This window comes from Dicentrarchus labrax, unplaced genomic scaffold (assembly GCF_905237075.1).
Source record: "Dicentrarchus labrax unplaced genomic scaffold, dlabrax2021, whole genome shotgun sequence".
NCBI classification, from domain to species: Eukaryota; Metazoa; Chordata; class Actinopteri; family Moronidae; genus Dicentrarchus; species Dicentrarchus labrax.
Window position 1 is genome coordinate 29,214,818 of NW_026136707.1, and position 19,653 is coordinate 29,234,470.

At 37.6% G+C, this 19,653-nt stretch overlaps 2 gene segments (V, D, J or C); one reads left to right on the plus strand and one right to left on the minus strand.

The window, feature by feature from the left end:
- Nucleotides 1-16: 16 nt before the first annotated feature.
- On the minus strand, nucleotides 17-18,855 carry LOC127367667 (Ig kappa-b4 chain C region-like; the record flags this gene model as incomplete). The annotated part of the segment is given in 3 exon segments: nucleotides 17-330; nucleotides 17,347-17,599; nucleotides 18,786-18,855. Coding segments are annotated over 3 exon segments (390 nt in total), but the record flags the coding sequence as incomplete, so codon positions are not given.
- Nucleotides 2,265-7,889, plus strand: LOC127367657 (Ig kappa chain V region 3374-like). The segment is given in 3 exon segments: nucleotides 2,265-2,548; nucleotides 2,655-2,855; nucleotides 7,741-7,889. Coding segments are annotated over 3 exon segments (423 nt in total).
- Nucleotides 18,856-19,653: the final 798 nt, after the last annotated feature.

The following is a 19,653-nucleotide window of genomic DNA, read 5'->3' on the forward strand; positions in this document are numbered from 1 at the left end:
ATGATACACTGACAAATTTGATCTGATGAATATATTTTTATTCTTTAATGGAACATCAGTATTACAGCAAGCAGTGAAAGATGACAATGTGTTAATTCTGCTGACTTTTCATGTTGAGTCCTTTGGTGAAGTTGTACTGTCTCATAGGAATATTATTGAGCTGAAAACACATTATTGTTCAAATATGTAATGAGAAAAAGAAAAAGGCAGAGAGCAGTAGCAGAGTAAAACCAGTAGCAGAGTCCCAGTGAGTCAGGTTATGACTAGGAACACTGGTCTCTCCTCAGTGTCTCTGAGAGCGGAGTCTGGGAGCCCTGGGTGGCCTCACAGGTCACAGAGCCCACTTTCCTCCAGTGGTCTGCAGAGAGCCTCAGGGTGCTGCTCCAGCTGTAGTGGCCGTCCTTCAGCACCCCGGGGCTCCTGCTCTGCTCCCAGCTGCTGCTGCTGCTGCTGCTGCTGCCGTCCACCTTCCAGGACAGACTCCAGTCTGAGGGGAAGCCCTTGTTGGCCAGACACATGAGCGTGGCCTTCCCCTGCTGCAGCTCCTCACTGGAGGGGGGCAGCACCGTCAGGGTGGGACGGACATCACCTAGGAGACACCAATCAGCTTAGAGGACAGGGACCACACAGCTGTCAATCAAGCAGCAGACACTTGGACACCTTTACCGTGTGAGAGTTGATTTTCTCCTTTAAGGAGTTTCTGTCAGATGGTTTTTCTGCTCCACCAGTCACTCACTCACACATTGTTTCACTTCCCTTTAAGAAGCCTCTCATGCATATCAGCACAGAGAGAATCATCATACAGAATGAGCTGAAATATATCAAACTACACTGGAAATAAAATATCAAAAACTGTATCATCAAAATCATCCAAAACCTGAACTATACATTACTTTAAAGTATTTAGTGGAAACATGAACAAACACAGAAAATGAACTGACTACAATCAAATGTTCTTCATATGGATTTCAATCATCATTACCAAACTGTAACTTTAGAACAATATATAACACTATGAAGAGATTTTGAACATTTACTCATCTTTATCTTCACTACGTTCAATTTGACTATAATAATTTTATCTTAATTAATTTAAAAACAGTTATTTCTGACATCAAAAAGTAAAAGTGAATCTTAAAAATGAAACATTTGTACAAAAAGGTTTGCAGTTTTATCTTTTCTACACTTCAAGCTGTTTGAATTGCAGTTTGACAGGAATGTGTAAAGAACAAAGAGTTAGCCTCCATGATGAAGGAGGACAGGTACAAACATGAATACTTCAAGTGTTTAAATTAAAACAAACTATATCTGTCTGCTTCAAACATCCAAAGACTGTATATAAAACATTACTTTACAATATTGTATTTAGTATTTGTGCAGAAACTTACTTCCAACTTCCAGTCTGGTTCCTCCACCAAAAGTCCACCACAGTGATACAAACTCATTGAGCCGCTGTACAAAAACCTCTCACTGTAGAGAGACACGGCTCTCTGACTTTGACACACTGAACTAAACCTACAAACCCTCAAGATGAAGCTTTACCATTAAAGTTGGAATTACTGATTCATATTCTGTATTGATATTTTAAATTGACTTCAGTGAGGTTTTGAATTTATATTCCTGATGCAAAGTTTGTCTCTGAGTGTAAAATATTTCTGCAGAAGATATACATTAATATGAAAAATCAAGAATTCTTCCTGAAATATATATCAAAAGACAAATATGTCCTGAAATAATAAAAAAATTAAAGATTTGACTTACTTCCAACATCCAGTCTGGTTCCTCCACCAAAAGTCCACCACAGTGATACAAACTCATTGAGCCGCCGTACAAAAACCTCTCACTGTAGAGAGACACGGCTCTCTGACTTTGACACAAACAAACTCAGCAAGCGCATTCCCAGTTTACCCAGTTCATCTAATAACTGGTTAAAGTGTCTAAAAAATAAACTATGAATATATATTTAATCTTTTTTGTATGATAAAAGCTGTATTAATTCATGTTACATTGAAACGATGAAACAAGATATTTCAAAGTAAAAGTCTCCAATAAATGATGACAAATGTAAATAATGATCATAAACACATGTTTATTGTATATTATGATGAATATAAAATAAATAAAAGATAATATATTTGTTTAAATGTGTCCCACAGTGATGTTGATCTGTGTGGTAGTGAATTAGGGGAATTCACTAAATATTCTGGAAGAAAATGTGTCCATCAAACTGAAAGCAAAGCCTCATACAAATGAGCACTGACACATTCCTAATCAATACTCTGATAAAGTGATTGATCCATTGATAAACAGCATCATGAGAGGAATCCAAGTCCCTGTTGGAGTCAGTCAGAGCATTTCCATAGAGAGCCACTTTGCATCAGCAGCACCATGCTCCAGTGCTCTGGGAGAGTTTATAGTCCTGAGAGTTGAACACTGGATGACTGACAGCTGTCCTTCATGACAACAGAAGACACAGAAATCCTCCTCATCAAAAACATGACTTTGATCTCCGTCCTCATCTGGACTCTCCTCTGCTGCTGCTTCACAGGTAAAGTCCAGAGAATCAAACTCCTCTCCTCTATGAACACCGTCCCTCTGAAATGAAGCCCACAAAACCATGACGCTGCTTTATGTTTTTGTCTCTGTATCCTCAGAGTCCAGAGGCCAGGTCACAGTGACTCAGTCTGGAGCAGTGAGCTCTGCTCTGGGACGCTCCGTCACCATCACATGTAGGACCAGTCAGAATGTCTATACTTGGAGCAGCTACCATGCTTTGGCCTGGTACCAACAGAGAGATGGAGAAACTCCTAAACTGCTCATTTATGCTGCTAGCACTCGAGCATCAGGGATTCCAGGTCGTTTTACAGGCAGTGGATCAAACTCTGACTTCACTCTGACCATCAGTGGAGTCCAGACTGAAGATGCAGCAGTTTACTACTGTCAGAGTTTTCATGCTATCAACAGTCAGTGGTTGTTCACACAGTGAAAAAGCGTCGTACAAAAACCTCCCTCAGTCAGACTGAACAGAAACTGAACTGACTGCTGCAGCTGGAAGCTACTGCAGAGACTGATACACTTCACTGAGGACACACACACACACACACACACACACACACACACACACACACACACACACACACACACACACACACACGCACACTACCAGTGAACATGTACTAAAACAAGTTCAGTGACAAAAAATTATCTTGCAGCAAATCAAATAACGTTCTCCCTCACAGTTTCTTATTATAAACACATGTTCTTATCTGGTTTGTAAAATTATCAAGAGAAGCCAATGAGAAAGTTAATGAAAGCTGTCTTGGTCATGACCTTTGACCTTTACTTAATCCTGGATCACAACTATTTCAACTACATCGAATTATCAAAGAATATAAGAAGACACACAGCAGAAATTAATCCCAATAAAAGGAAATAAAAAGACACAGATCAGAAACCTTCATCATCAAAGATAGACGAAACAAAACCTGTACACCCATTACATTTCACAATGTATTAATTTAATATGTAAACTTATATTGTATAAATTAATGATCTACTAAAATCATAACAAGACAAAATGCATAAGTAAAACAACCATATACAGAGCGAAGTCTGCGAGCTAGTTCAGGTAGTCAACTCGAGCTGTGCTGATATACAAACATGACATGTTTACTACACTACTCAAATAAACACAAAATCATTGAACTGAAACAGTTTGATTTATAAAGAGATAATGGACAATTAAACCTATTAAAATCAATAGATTTCATCCTCACAGCTTCTCACCATCTATCCCACTCACCTGGCCATCCACAAGATATAAAAGAAAATGAGATTCATCAGACCAGGTCACCTTCTTCCATTGCTGTGTGGTCCAGTTCTGATGCTCATGTGCCCATTGTAGGCACTACTTGATGCTTGGCCATTGTTCTGTGAGTTCTTTGGTTGTTTGAACTGTGTACCTTTCTAATGCAGGATGAAGCCGTTAATCAGAGAGTTAAACCTCTGTGAATATAACTTTTGTGAAAGTCCTAATTAATAATAAGTTTAGATCTTAAATAATAATCTAAACTTCAAAAATAACAATTATACAGAAACAATCTTGAAGTTTTCTTCACAGAAATAAACAAAATGCTGACATATAGGCTTACTGTGCATACTTTCAAAGTTTTCTTACACACTTTAAAATTATGGACTCGCATGAAACTTTGGCGACACCTAGTGGGGTCTCAACCCCCAGGTTGGAAACCACTGCAGTAGGCCCATCCTAAGACCAAACCACCATCACTCCTCTGGCAATGGCCTCAAGGTCCCAGTAATTTTAATATCTCTGAATGAAAATGAATGCCTACTTTATTATCAGTTCAGGCTTTAATTAATAAATAATGCACAATATAAAAACAATAAATATTGAAAAAAATTGCAAATGAACATAAACATAAATAACTAAACTAATTTGTAACTTTTAAACAAATAACAATAAACAGTTTAAAAACTGTGCATCTGAGTAAAGACAATGATGTGCTCATGTCTGTAAGGGTTGAGGGCCTTGTATTATGACCCCTGCTGGTCAGAGGTCACATAGCAGTTGCTTATAATGCATTATATATTTTTATTTTACTTTGTGCAGAATGCAGAAACATTCATTCATATTTTATTGTTGGATTCATCTTTATTTTATTGATCTACTTTACTTAACTTGTATCTCCTCATTCTGGAGCTATACGCTGAAGAATTTCACTGTTTGTTGTATTGTGTATGTTTATGTATGTGACAATAAAACTTGATCTCATTTGTGAGTGGGATTCAAACTCAGTCAGAGTTTGATGTCAACTCTTTCAACAGGCAGGTTAATATCATTGATAATACAGCTGTTGTTTTTTAACTTTAAATTATTTTCTCAGGGTTTTGTGAGATTCTTCTTCTGATAAATCTAATAAACATGTCCAGTGTTGAGCTGAAACACTAAATTCATACTCAATTACTTTTCTGATCCTGATCACTTCATTAAGTATACTCAGTGTCTTTTTCATTTTAACAAATTCAAAGAATTTAATCATTTTTTTTATTTTGCTGTTGGGCTTGAGGATTTGCAAATCACTAAATATGAATGTTTTTAAAATTAAAATTAAAGCAAATGATTCCCTCTGTGTCATATCCCTTTATACTACTGTTGTTCAGACTGTTTTATATTTATCCAAAGGTCATTTTACACACATCCTGTGTATTTTCCCACATTAATCCATCCTGCATTATTATACCATTCGGGGAGAGTGGGGTAAGATGAGCCGTTTTTCATATTTAGGATCACTACATCAAGGCAATCATAGTTTTGTTGCTGACTAATATATATACATATATTTTAGGATGTTGTGAATCCCTTCAAACAAACAGAATGAGTGTAAACATAACTGTTTTGATAATATAGCATGTCCAAAAAAAGTGGTCTCGTGGCTCAACTTACCCCGTGTATGGGGTAAGTTGAGCATAGGAGCGGGGTAAGTTGAGCCGTATCCCTACTCCCTCCCCCGCACCCTCCTCCCCACCTCCACCCCACCCCTCCCTCATCTTCTCCCTCCCTAAATAACACTCACTTCTTCCCATTCATGTGTATTTTATTTATTTGTAACAGGTACAATAACTTTTTTTTTATTATTATTGCATATTACTGCTAAACAGCTGTTTTGTGAAAAAACATTTTAACATGAGAATGCCTTAAAGTGCGCTTCGGAAGAAAACATTAACAGCTGTGTTTTTGGAATATACACAGAATATGTTTTTGGATACACTTATTGAGTGTATTTTGGCTGTAGCCACCGGCTCAACTTACCCCTGGCCAAATGGCTCAACTTACCCCAGAGCTACCATTTTGACTTTATTAGTCCCCACAGCTAAAATGGTGCACTTTTATGCAAGGTTTATGAGCTCATGTTGTAGCTCATAGATACCACAATTGATGTATAAAACAAATTTAAAATGATCTTCTTTGGTCTAAACACAATTCTCATGAAACTTATGATAGACTCAATTCACTTTCAGGAGTGAAAAATGATTTTTTTAGAAATAAATATCTAACCACTTTACCCATGTGGTTCTTACATTCACAGACTCCATGAAATGAAGCCTTCCTCCTAAATAATTGGTCACATGATCAATGTTTTTTACCATTTCATGGCAAACAAGGGGTGGCTCAACTTACCCTTTGGCTCAACTTACCCCACTCTCCCCTATGTCAGAATTGTTCAATAAAATTACCACAGCCAAATACAAAATATCCCTCATTGTGCTTTAATATTAATTAAATTATTGTAGATGTACAATAGAATGAGACTTCTGTTTAAATAATAATATTCTTCCCCTGCTGCAGCTCCTCACTGGAGGGGGCAGCACTGTCAGGGTGGGGGACGACTCGACCCACTGCAGAGAGAGAGAGAGAGAGAGAGAGAGAGAGGGGGGGGGGAGAGAGAGAGAGGGAGAGAGAGAGAGAGAGAGAGAGAGAGAGAGAGAGAGAGAGGGAGGGAGAGATTTTAGTTGAAAATGATCTTAAATGTTTCACTTCCCCTCTCTGAACTCAGTCGCCAAGGCAACAGACAGGCATCACTGCTGAACCATGGCAACAGACAGGTTTCAGTACTAAAGATAAAATGTTACAGTGGCACATTGTTCCTCTGATGTATTAATGTTTAATCTGCAAATTCATTTAAAAACAAAGTTTGTAGGTTTAAAGCAAAAAATATATTACCGAGCATGAAAAATGGCAGGTTTTTATTGTTTTCCAAAAAAGAAAAGGAAATTCCTCGATGGTGTGTGCTTGCTTTTTACATTCAAATTGAACATTGTTAACTACTGAGTTATGTATTCAAACTCATTAAATCAAACCTACTCACAGTTAAATATATGTTTTAATAGTGATGTTTTAAGATTATTGTGACATATAATGTGTGAAATATTTAAATCTTCTAGAAATATCAAGTAAAACCGCTGAACAATTGTTGGTCCTGTATTTGGAGTGAAATATTTAAACTTTTAAGAATATTTTCGTAAGACAAAATACTTTTTGGTAAACTTTATATGTAGAAACTGTTAGAAAAATCCATTACAGTGACATGAAATATATTAACCCAAAGCAAAGCCTCATACAAATGAGCACTGACACATTCCTAATCAATACTCTGATAAAGTGATTGATCCATTGATAAACAGCATCATGAGAGGAATCCAAGTCCCTGTTGGAGTCAGTCAGAGCATTTCCATAGAGAGCCACTTTGCATCAGCAGCACCATGCTCCAGTGCTCTGGGAGAGTTTATAGTCCTGAGAGTTGAACACTGGATGACTGACAGCTGTCCTTCATGACAACAGAAGACACAGAAATCCTCCTCATCAAAAACATGACTTTGATCTCCGTCCTCATCTGGACTCTCCTCTGCTGCTGCTTCACAGGTAAAGTCCAGAGAATCAAACTCCTCTCCTCTATGAACATCCGTCCCTCTGAAATGAAGCCCACAAAACCATGACGCTGCTTTATGTTTTTGTCTCTGTATCCTCAGAGTCCAGAGGCCAGGTCACAGTGACTCAGTCTGGAGCAGTGAGCTCTGCTCTGGGACGCTCCGTCACCATCACATGTCGGACCAGTCAGAATGTTTACAATAATAACTATTTACACTGGTACCAACAGAGAGATGGAGAAACTCCTAAACTGCTCATTTACTATACTAGCACCCGAGCATCAGGGATTCCAGGTCGTTTTACAGGCAGTGGATCAAACTCTGACTTCACTCTGACCATCAGTGGAGTCCAGACTGAAGATGCAGCAGTTTACTACTGTCAGAGTTATCACTATATCAACAGTCAAGATGTGTTCACACAGTGAAAAAGCGTCGTACAAAAACCTCCCCTCAGTCAGACTGAACAGAAACTGAACTGACTGCTGCAGCTGGAAGCTACTGCAGAGACTGATACACTTCACTGAGGACACACACACACACACACACACACACACACACACACACACACACACACACACACACACAATAAACATTTATTAAAATTGACAAAAGAATAATCTCACAGTAAATCGAATTACATTCTCCATCACAGCTTCTTTCAAAATCCCATGTTCCCAGGGAGAATGAATGAGAAATTCTTGATTTTGACCTTTGACCTCTGCTTTATACTAGATTACAGATTCTTCAACTTCATCCTGTCATTAAATAATAAAAAGACACCAATCAGAAATCTTCATGACCAAAGATTGACCAAACAAACCCGTAGGCCTACATCCCCATTTCACACAGTATTGATTGAATAGACTTTTGTTGATTAAAGAAAATCTCATTATGACTGGAATCCTAACATTAGAATACCTCTGTGATACAACTATATCTGCATACAGTATATTTCAATATAATTATCTTCAACTGCATAAAACATGCAAAAATACATTTTCTCTAACATGCAACACAAAAACACTGTATAAAGGTGAATTCTTTACCTTGAAAACAATTTTAAAAAATATTTGTGGAACATCCATCCACTAACTGCAACTGTAAATCATATCACATGATCTTCTTCAGCGGATGGAGTCTCCCGGTTGTCATTCAATTGTAGTTGTTCGAATTCCCATTTCTGTGAGCATTTTTAGAACTTCTTGTACATGTTGGCTTCTATTCCATCACAACTGGGTGAACTCCATCTGCTGAGGAAGACCATGTAGTTAAATCACCAGCTCCAAAACAGCTACTGAGAAATGATTTTGATTGTTACGCATAAACTATCAGTTGCAACTTTTCAGTCAACATCTACCAGAAATCCTTAAAGTGCAACATAAAGACCTTCAGAATACTCACATTACTGCTCACAGCTGTAACTACAAGATGTTTCAATATCCTCTACAGGTAAATATGTAAATATGTAGGACAATGCTCTCACCACTGAGGGGGAAACACCATGATATGTTGAGGACAGCTACAGTTCACTGACTCTGTGTGTTTGCATATGTGTCCTTCCTCTCTGCTCCCAGCCGTTAAGAGGCCAGTGTTGATCAGTGGCTGTCCAGGCCTTTCGGAGCCACTGACACGCCGGCAGCACAATGATAATGTCACTGACTCTACTGCTGGCCACCCTGGGGCTCCTTGTTCAGGGTGAGACTCTCTTCTGAAAACTTTGCTTCAGGATGCAACCAGGTTCACCACAATGATGTTCTGCTATGATGGAGAAACACTGAAACAAGCAGCATTTACCTTCTTCCATCTATTCTCCATGTTAAAGAAATGATACTCTTCTGTTTGGATGTTGATCATCTTTCTCCAAACTGGATTTGTCTCAATAACCCTTCTCCTCTGTTTCATGTTTTCCAGATTCATCAGGAGAAATCATCCTGACTCAGTCTCCTAAAGCTCAGTCTGTTGTTCCAGGACAGACTGTCTCTATCAGATGTAAAGCCAGTTCAAGTGCTGGTACTTGTCTTAACTGGTACCTTCAGAAACCTGGAGAATCGCCCAAACTCTTGATTTATTATTCTACAAGCCGTCAGTCTGGAGTTTCAGGTCGTTTTAGTGGAAGTGGATCTGGAACTGACTTCACTCTGACCATAAGTGGAGTTCAGTCTGAAGATGCAGGAGATTATTACTGTCAGCAATGTAACAGCTGGCCGGTCACACAGTGATACAACGTCGTACAAAAAACCTCCCTCAGCTGAAGAGGAACTGATCTGAATCAACAGCTGCACAGAAATACAGACACTTTAGAAATGTAACAGACAGTGAAGTCCATATAACAGAATACTGTCAGTAAATATGATGTATAGTGTAATAAGTCCTAATGGTAACCTTGATGAGATAGGATAGTAAATAAGTTTGATATATCCATTGTAGATTAGTCAAAAAGTAGATGAGTTATTACAGGTAACAAGACATTAACATTCGTTTGTTTTTTGTTTGATTTGAAACAGAATATTTTCTTTCATGTCTTTTAACGTAATTTAGATGTTATTTGAATTTCATGTTATTCATATTTAAGTCAGAGGTTAGTTTTCAACAAACGTAAACACATATTTTCATTGAGCTTGTGTTCATATGAAAATACATAAGTTATGTTATATTTTGCCAACAAACTGCAGACACTGATAATAATCTTACATAATATGCTGATAATTTCCTATTTTGTAATTCAATGATTTCTTCTCAGATTTTGTAGTTTACTCAGATTCATTTTACTTTCTGGACACTCCTGAATCTATTTTAACATAACACAAATTGATATCAGTGGAAAACTTTATAGGACACATGCAATATATCTAATGATCCTGAAGATACTTTATCGATCAGCTTTGTTACCAAAAAATAAATTCATGATTAGAGGAAAGTTTGTCTCATAACAAATGCTTGAAGGAATCAGAAGAAAACGATTAATTTACTTTGATGATGTTGGGTTACAATAAGAACTGATAATTGATTATCTGATTACTTTTATTTTTTCTAAAGAATGAGGAGAGATATTAAAATTTTTGTTCTACATCATATTCTTTCTTAAGACATTACCTAATATTTTTGAATCTTGATCTCATTTTTATTCAGTGTTTTTGGATATAATGTTACTATTAAGTCTACAACAGTGAACGTCAACTGGCGGCCCACGGGCCACATCCGGCCCGCCAGAGATTTCCATCCAGCCCCCAGAATATTACTGAATTCAGGAATAACCTAGTGAAGAGGAAAAGGTATGTTTCTATATTTGTTTATTTTTAATTCAAATGAATGAAACTCCCTCTGAAAAGTAGCTTGTGCCATAGCCTGCCTTCAATAAAAAATGTTGTTGTTCTCATTAAACATCTTTTATTGTTTCACATGCTCATTTTATCTATAGTCGTTTTTCACAAATGTCAAAATTGTCCTTGCTTGGGGTTTGTGCACAATTGCAGTGTCTTAGTAACAACCGGTCCGTGTATGTTTTGGTCATTGGATTTTCCTTTCAGAAACGGGTATTAAAAAACTGAAAACGAGTGGTTATTTGATTTTCGTTTTAAAATACAAAAATGAAAATTGAAATACAAGGCGTTTTTCTTTTCATGGTCAAAAAGGGATGAGCGAAATTAAAAAAAATTATTCGATATTCATTTTCTATTTCATATAACAAAAAATAAAATCACTAGAAAACAGAAACAGAAAAAAAGGCCTGTTGTTTCATATTCTGAGACCGGATGTTGTCATTTACAGGACGGTGCTGTGTAGAAGAAACAGTAGGCTAGTAGACTGCAGTCAATCCAGCCGTGAGTCCGATCTCCGTGGACAAATCAGCCGCACTTAAATTTAGAGTGTACAAGTAATCTCAGCATTATGGTAAATGCGGAGAAACAGCGTATTTACTTCCGGTTTTCAAAATAAAGGTATTTAGAACAGTACGCTATAATTAAAATATGTTACATTAAAGTGTTTCATGCGCCCCTGATGAATAAAAAAACACTTTATATCAAGTATCTTTACTGCACCAGTGTGGAGAAATGCCAAAATAAAAGTCTCATATTTATGCCTCCAGAGATTGCACATTTGACCATATTTGAGGTACTGTAAAAACATATTGCTCAGTGTTTCCTGACTACTGATGGTATATTTGACTTTTACACATATGAGACTACAAACATACTTAATATCAAGCATTTTTACTGTACCAATTTGGAGAAATTCAACAATAAAAGTCCATATTTGTACCTCCAAGTGGTATTTTCATATATTTGAGCTACTGTAAAAACACTTTGCTCAATAATTCCTGGCTATGGATGATATATTTGACTTCTACACATCTAAGACTACAAGTATACTTAATATCAAGCATTTTTACTGTACCAATGTGGCGAAATTGAAGAATAAAAGTCCCATATTTATACTTCCAGATTCCATATTTTCTTATATTTGAGCTACTGTAAAAATGTAAACTGTATGTGGAACCACCTGCAACAGCTGTCACACTGAATAATATAAAAAATAATATGTAAGGAAGAGACAGTAGGTACAATGGTGTTTTGAAGTTAAAACTAATTATTTTTCCCTTTTACCTACAAATGGACACAGCAGAGCTGCAAAATAAGAAGAATGTGGACTGGCATTGCATTTTGTGTGAAAAGTAAACAAATTAGAATTGTGTAGGATTTTGTGTTTAGTGTTTAGTGTTTATATTATCAAGATGTTATTAAACATTTGTGTGAAATTTTGTCATGATTACTGCAGCATTATTGAAGTATAATGAAAATGCTTCACCCATAGCCAGGAAACACTGAGCAATATGTTTTACAGTAGCTCAAATATGGTCAAATATGCAATCTCTGGAGGCATAAATATGAGGCTTTTATTTTGGCATTTCTCCACACTGGTGCAGTAAAGATACTTGATATAAAGTTTTTTTTTATTCATCAGGGGCGCATGAAACACTTTAATGTAACATATTTTAATTATAGCTTACTGTTCTAAATACCTTTATTTTGAAAACCGGAAGTAAATACGCTGTTTCTCCGCATTTACCATAATGCTGAGAATACTTGTACACTCTAAATTTAAGTGCGGCTGATTTGACCACGGAGATCGGACTCACGGCTGGATTGACCGCAGTCTACTAGCCTACTGTTTCTTCTACACAGCACCGTCCTGTTAATGACAACATCCGGTCTCAGAATATGAAAAAACAGGCCTTTTTTCTGTTTCTGTTTTCTAGTGATTTTATTTTTTGTTATATGAAATAGAAAATGAAAATCGAATATTTTTTTAATTTCGCTCATCCCTTTCTGACCATGAAAAAGAAAAACGCCTTGTATTTCAATTTTAATTTTTGTATTTTAAAACGAAAATCAAATAACCACTCGTTTTCTGTTTTTTAATACCCGTTTCTGAAAGGAAAATCCAATGACCAAAACATACACGGACCAACAACCATCAACCTTACAGAGAAGAGCATGGTAATTGCAAGCCTTGCACATCAGCAAATATTTCTAATGACAAATAAAAGTGACAGGCCTCAGTTATTAGAAATGTTACTCTTTACATCAAATTAAAGTAGCCTGTGATCCAACAAATAAATACAAGTAAAGTAAAACCAAGAAAATCACAAGACTGAAATACGTTTGCTTAATGGGAGACGTTACATTTCCCCTCCTACACTATCTTTTTAATCTGGCTTGACAGCTGTCATTTTTATTCGCTTATGTCGGTTCTTCTCATGCGTTTTTATAGAGTTCATTTTTGAGAACGCAGCTCCACAGGTGTATGTTGATCCAAACATTGTGAGCACATGCATGGTCAATGTCTTCAGTGTGTCACACTCTTGGGGACAAACCACCCAAAAGGCACTGGGAGAGTTTATAGTCCTGAGAGTTGAACACTGGATGACTGACAGCTGTCCTTCATGACAACAGAAGACACAGAAATCCTCCTCATCAAAAACATGACTTTGATCTCCGTCCTCATCTGGACTCTCCTCTGCTGCTGCTTCACAGGTAAAGTCCAGAGAATCAAACTCCTCTCCTCTATGAACATCTGTCCCTCTGAAATGAAGCCCACAAAACCATGATGCTGCTTTATGTTTTTGTCTCTGTATCCTCAGAGTCCAGAAGCCAGGTCACAGTGACTCAGTCTGGAGCAGTGAGCTCTGCTCTGGGAGGCTCCGCCACCATCACATGTAGGACCAGTCATGGGGTTGATGGTGGTTGTGGGAGTAATCCCAATTACCCTTGTCTATTCTGGTACCAAAAAAAGGAAGGAGAACCTCATAGATTGATCATCTATGGAATTCATCAACGAACAACAGGGACAGCAGACCGTTTTTCAGGCAGTGGATCAGGGACAGACTTCACTCTGACCATCAGTGGAGTCCAGACTGAAGATGCAGCAGTTTACTACTGTCAGAGTATCAAAACTCTTAACAGCCAGATATTCACACAGTGAAAAAGCGTCGTACAAAAACCTCCCTCAGTCAGACTGAACAGAAACTGAACTTACTGCTGCAGCTGGAAGCTACTGCAGAGACTGATACACTTCACTGAGGCACACACACACACACACACACACACACACACACACACACACACACACACACACACACTCGAATAATCATTAAAAAAAATATATAATAATAATTATTATTGGTCCTACACAAACAGTTTTATTATAAAGACCTAGTGCGCAATTAAATCTATTAACATCAATGAAGTTTAACATCACAGTTTCTCAACATCAGTTCAGACAACATTAGGATTTGATCACATTTTACTCATTAAAGAGACAATGAACCAGACTGTGACTGTTAGTGAGATATGGCTCTGTGTGGCTCATGACTGACCTCAATAAGTAGTACTGTACACTGTAACTGATCATTAAGATGGTAACAGTTGGGTAATATGTTTCAGTAACAAGACTCAACAGGTCATAATGTGGTTCAACAGCTCATGGGGCAGGGGGACAGTGGGAATTGGGAGAGGGACAGAAAAGGTCAATTGTTTAGCAGACATAGGATGTATATTTCATTATTTATCAGAATTAGATCATTTAATATATCATTTATATTGTTTATGATAGATTGTCAGTGTGTTTTCTTGCCTGATTCGCTCACAGAAACAATAGAAAATCACTCAAACTATTGCTTCACCTCACAGGACAGCCACGGAGGGGCCCACACAAAGCATAGCCTAGGGGCCCATGACCGACTTAATCCACCACAGGTAACAGCATAATAAAGACACAAAAACCTGACAATTATTGGGGGAAAATCAAGGTTGTTCATTAGTTTCCTTAATATAAAAGGCAGCAGTATGATTTATTTATCCAGGTTTTGAAACGTCACTGAGATTTCTCAACCTCATACAAAGGAGGTGAATGAAATGTTCACACACTGCTCTGAAGAAATACTCTCTATGAAAACTGTTCACAGAGTTAAATTGTTCCTGTATTACTGTGTTCTTTGGATCATCTATTCACCTCCAGTGAGTTCTTTAGAAAAAATCATGTTGCTGCTCAAGTTTTAAAATGCTTTATCTTTGCTGAAAGCTCTATAGATGAAATTTCTTCCACCTGCATTTTATTGGGGTGGAGGCAGAAATCTCAGGATCCTGAATAGTAAATCATATGTTCATGGAGAGATACCACAGGACAAAGAGAAACTAATTTATATTACAGGTATTTAGGGTGAACTCACCGGCAGTGTATTTGAGGAGAAGAAAAAAAAGTTCTGTGAAGTACCATAAAGTTCTCAAACACAATAATGCAACTCCCAAATATAGATGTACATCACTATTGTAAGGTTTTATTCTTATATCATCACTCATTATGGTTCTTAAGTTGAATCTATGTTTCATGAAACACTGAAGTTCTGTGTGTGCAATGAAGCAACAGCTGCACTGAGGGGGAAACACCATGATATGTTGAGGACAGCTACAGTTCACTGACTCTGTGTGTTTGCATATGTGTCCTTCCTCTCTGCTCCCAGCCGTTAAGAGGCCAGTGTTGATCAGTGGCTGTCCAGGCCTTTCAGAGCCACTGACACGCCGGCAGCACAATGATAATGTCACTGACTCTACTGCTGGCCACCCTGGGGCTCCTTGTTCAGGGTGAGACTCTCTTCTGAAAACTTTGCTTCAGGATGCAACCAGGTTCACCACAATGATGTTCTGCTATGATGGAGAAACACTGAAACAAGCAGCATTTACCTTCTTCCATCTATTCTCCATGTTAAAGAAATGATACTCTTCTGTTTGGATGTTGATCATCTTTCTCCAAACTGGATTTGTCTCAATAACCCTTCTCCTTTTTCATGTTTTCCAGATTCATCAGGAGAAATCATCCTGACTCAGTCTCCTAAAGCTCAGTCTGTTGTTCCAGGACAGACTGTCTCTATCAGATGTAAAGCCAGTTCAAGTGTTGGTAACTGCCTTAATTGGTACCTTCAGAAACCCGGAGAATCTCCTAAACTCTTGATTTATTATTCTTCAAGCCGTCAGTCTGGAGTTTCAGGTCGTTTTAGTGGAAGTGGATCTGGAACTGACTTCACTCTGACCATCAGCGGAGTTCAGACTGAAGATGCAGGAGATTATTACTGTCAGCAATGTAGTAGCTTCCCGTTCACACAGTGATACAACGTCGTACAAAAACCTCCCTCAGCTGAAGAGGAACTGATCTGAATCAACAGCTGCACAGAAATACAGACACTATAGAAATGTAATAGACAGTGAAGTCCATATAACAGAATACTGTCAGTAAATATGATGTATAGCGTAGGAAGTTCTAATGGTAACTTTGATGACAGAGGGTAGGAAATAAGTTTGATACATCCATTGTAGATTAGTCAAAAAGTAGATTAGTTTTTACAGGTAACAAGATGTTAACATTAGTTTGTCTTTTGTTTGCTTTGAAATAGAATATGTTCTTTAAGTCTTTTAACATAGTTTTGATGTAATTTGAATTTCATATTATTCATATTTAATTCAGAGTTTAGATTTCAACAAACTTAAACACACTACATATTTTAATGAGCTTGTGTTCATATGAAAACACCTAAGGTATGTTATATTTTGCCAAAAAACTGCAGATACTGATACTAATCTTGCACAATATGCTGACAATATCCCGTTTTATAATTCAAATGATTTCTTCTCAGATTTTGTAGTTATTCCGATTAATTTTACTTTCTGTACACTCCTGAATCTATTTTAACATAACATGGATTCATATCAATGGAACAATTTGTTTATAGGACACATACATTATATCTAATGATCCTGAAGATACTTTATTGATCAGCTTTCTTACCAAAAAATAAATTCATGATTAGAGTAAAGAAGAAGTTCATGTCATTACAAATGCTTGAAGGAATCTCTAGAAAATGATTCATTTATTTTGATGATGTTGGGTCACAACAAGAACTGATAATTGACTATCTGATTGCTTTCATTTCTTCTAAAGAATGAGGAGAGATATCAAAATGATTTTCTATGTTGTATTCTTTCTTAAGACATTACCTTATATTTTTCAATCTTAAACTCAATTTTGTTCAGTGTTTTTGGATTTAATAGAACTATTAAGTCTGCAACATCAGTTTACAGTAACATACATGACAACAACTGATTTAATGAACTGGTCTTTATTGTGTTGAAATAATCAAAATAACAAATTTAATCAATGAAACATGTAATCAGAGAGTGAGAGAAGGTAAAGAAAGATTTAGACAGATAATCAGAGGGTGCAGACTGAGAGCAGTAGCAGAGTAAAACCAGTATCAGAGTCCCAGTGAGTCAGGTCAGAACTGGGAACACTGGTCTCTCCTCAGTGTCTCTGAGAGCGGAGTCTGGGGAGCCCTGGGTGGCCTCACAGGTCACAGAGCCCACCTTCCTCCAGTGGTCTGCAGAGAGCCTCAGGGTGCTGCTCCAGCTGTAGTGGCCGTCCTTCAGCACCCCGGGGCTCCTGCTGTCCTCCCAGCTGATGCTGCTGCTGCTGCCGTCCACCTTCCAGGACAGACTCCAGTCTGAGGGGAAGCCCTTGTTGGCCAGACACATGAGCGTGGCCTTCCCCTGCTGCAGCTCCTCACTGGAGGGGGGCAGCACCGTCAGGGTGGGACGGACATCACCTAGGAGACACCAATCAGCTTAGAGGACAGGGACCACACAGCTGTCAATCAGCCAGCAGACACTTGGACACCTTTACTGTGTGAGAGTTGATTTTCTCCTTTAAGGAGTTTCTGTCAGATGTTTTTTCTGCTCCACCAGTCACTCACTCACACATTGTTTCACTTCCCTTTAAGAAGCCTCTCATGCATATCAGCACAGAGAGAATCATCATACAGAATGAGCTGAAATATATCAAACTACACTGGAAATAAAATATCAAAAACTGTATCATCAAAATCATCCAAAACCTGAACTATACATTACTTTAAAGTATTTAGTGGAAACATGAACAAACACAGAAAATGAACTGACTACAATCAAATGTTCTTCATGTGGATTTCAATCATCATTACCAAACGTTTCAACAGATTTTAAACTTGAAGCAATCTGTGACACAATGAAGAGATTTCGAAGGTTTTCGAATACCAAGCTTCATCTTCACTCTGTACAATTTTATTTTAATAGCTTAATCTCAACTCATTCAAAAACAGCTATTAGGAATGTGGACAAATAAACGCGCATGTGTGAAGACATTTATAAAACGGTTAGCAAATTTTTTTCCTACACTTTGCGCTGTTTGAATTTCAGTTTGTCAGGAATGTGTAAAGAAATGTTTAGAACAGCTGCTCTGAGTTAGCCTCCGTCAAAAGGAGGATACAGAAATCTGTATTAAAATTAAAACAAGATATATTTATCAGCCTCAAGCAACCAATACTGAATATAAAACATTACTTTACAATGTTCTAATATTTAATATCAATGCAGAAACTTACTTCCAACATCCAGTCTGGTTCCTCCACCAAAAGTCAACCACAGTGATACAAACTCATTGAGCCGCCGTACAAAAACCTCTCACTGTAGAGAGACACGGCTCTCTGACTTTGACACACTGAACTAAACCTACAAACCCTCAAGATGAAGCTTTTCCATTAAAGTTGGAAATACTGAATCATATTCTATCTTGATATTTTAAATTCACTTCAATGAGGTTTTGAATTCATATTCCTGATGCAAAGTTTGTCTCTGAGTGTAAAGTATTTCTGCAGAAGATATACATTAATATGAAAAATCAAGAATTCTTCCTGAAATATATATAAAAAGACAAATATGTCCTGAAATGATAAAAAAATGTAAGATTTGACTTACTTCCAACATCCAGTCTGGTTCCTCCACCGAACGTGTACCACAGTGATACAAACTCATTGAGCCGCCGTACAAAAACCTCTCACTGTAGAGAGACACGGCTCTCTGACTTTGACACAAACAAACTCAGCAAAATTATTCTGTTTGTAAAACCTTGTCATGTGACAAGAACAATAACAATTACCAGAAACTTCCGAGATTTACTTATATATTTGTTAACATAAGATAAGAAAAGATAAGATGTACCTTTATTGATCCCCTGTAGAAGAAATTCAAGTTAGACACAGCAGCATAGGCCAGTGTAGTGCAAAGAGTACAGAAGTACAATTAGAATCGCAAAATAGGAATTTTACAAAAAATAGCAGAAAATATAGACTATAAATGAAAAGCATATACACTATATGCAATATGCAAGTAAAATGGTGGGGTGGAAATATGGAAAGGGGTCGGGGGAGGGAAGAAGTGGAGGGGGGTTAAGGGGGAAAGGGCTGTCGTCTGGGTAAAGAAGGGAGAGACGGGCTGTGGAGGAGGGTGGGGTAGCCAAGGTGTGAATGAGGGTACCTGAGGAGGTGGGGGGCGTTTGTGAATTAAACATGTTGGAATACAGGTTTAACTCGTTGGCACATCCCTTTGTCCCCTCTACTGAACCTACTGACCTTTTCATGCCAGTAATGCTCCTCACCCCCTGTAACAGTCCATCAAGGCCTCCTCTGCCTCCACCGACCACTGCTGCACAGTGCTGGTGGTGATGGACTGTCTCCTATATAAAATATATGTTTCTAAATAAATTTGAAATGTAAAGAAAATATATGCATTAGAATAGAACCAAAATTATATGAACTAGTTGTTGTGTATTTCTGAATCAGCAATC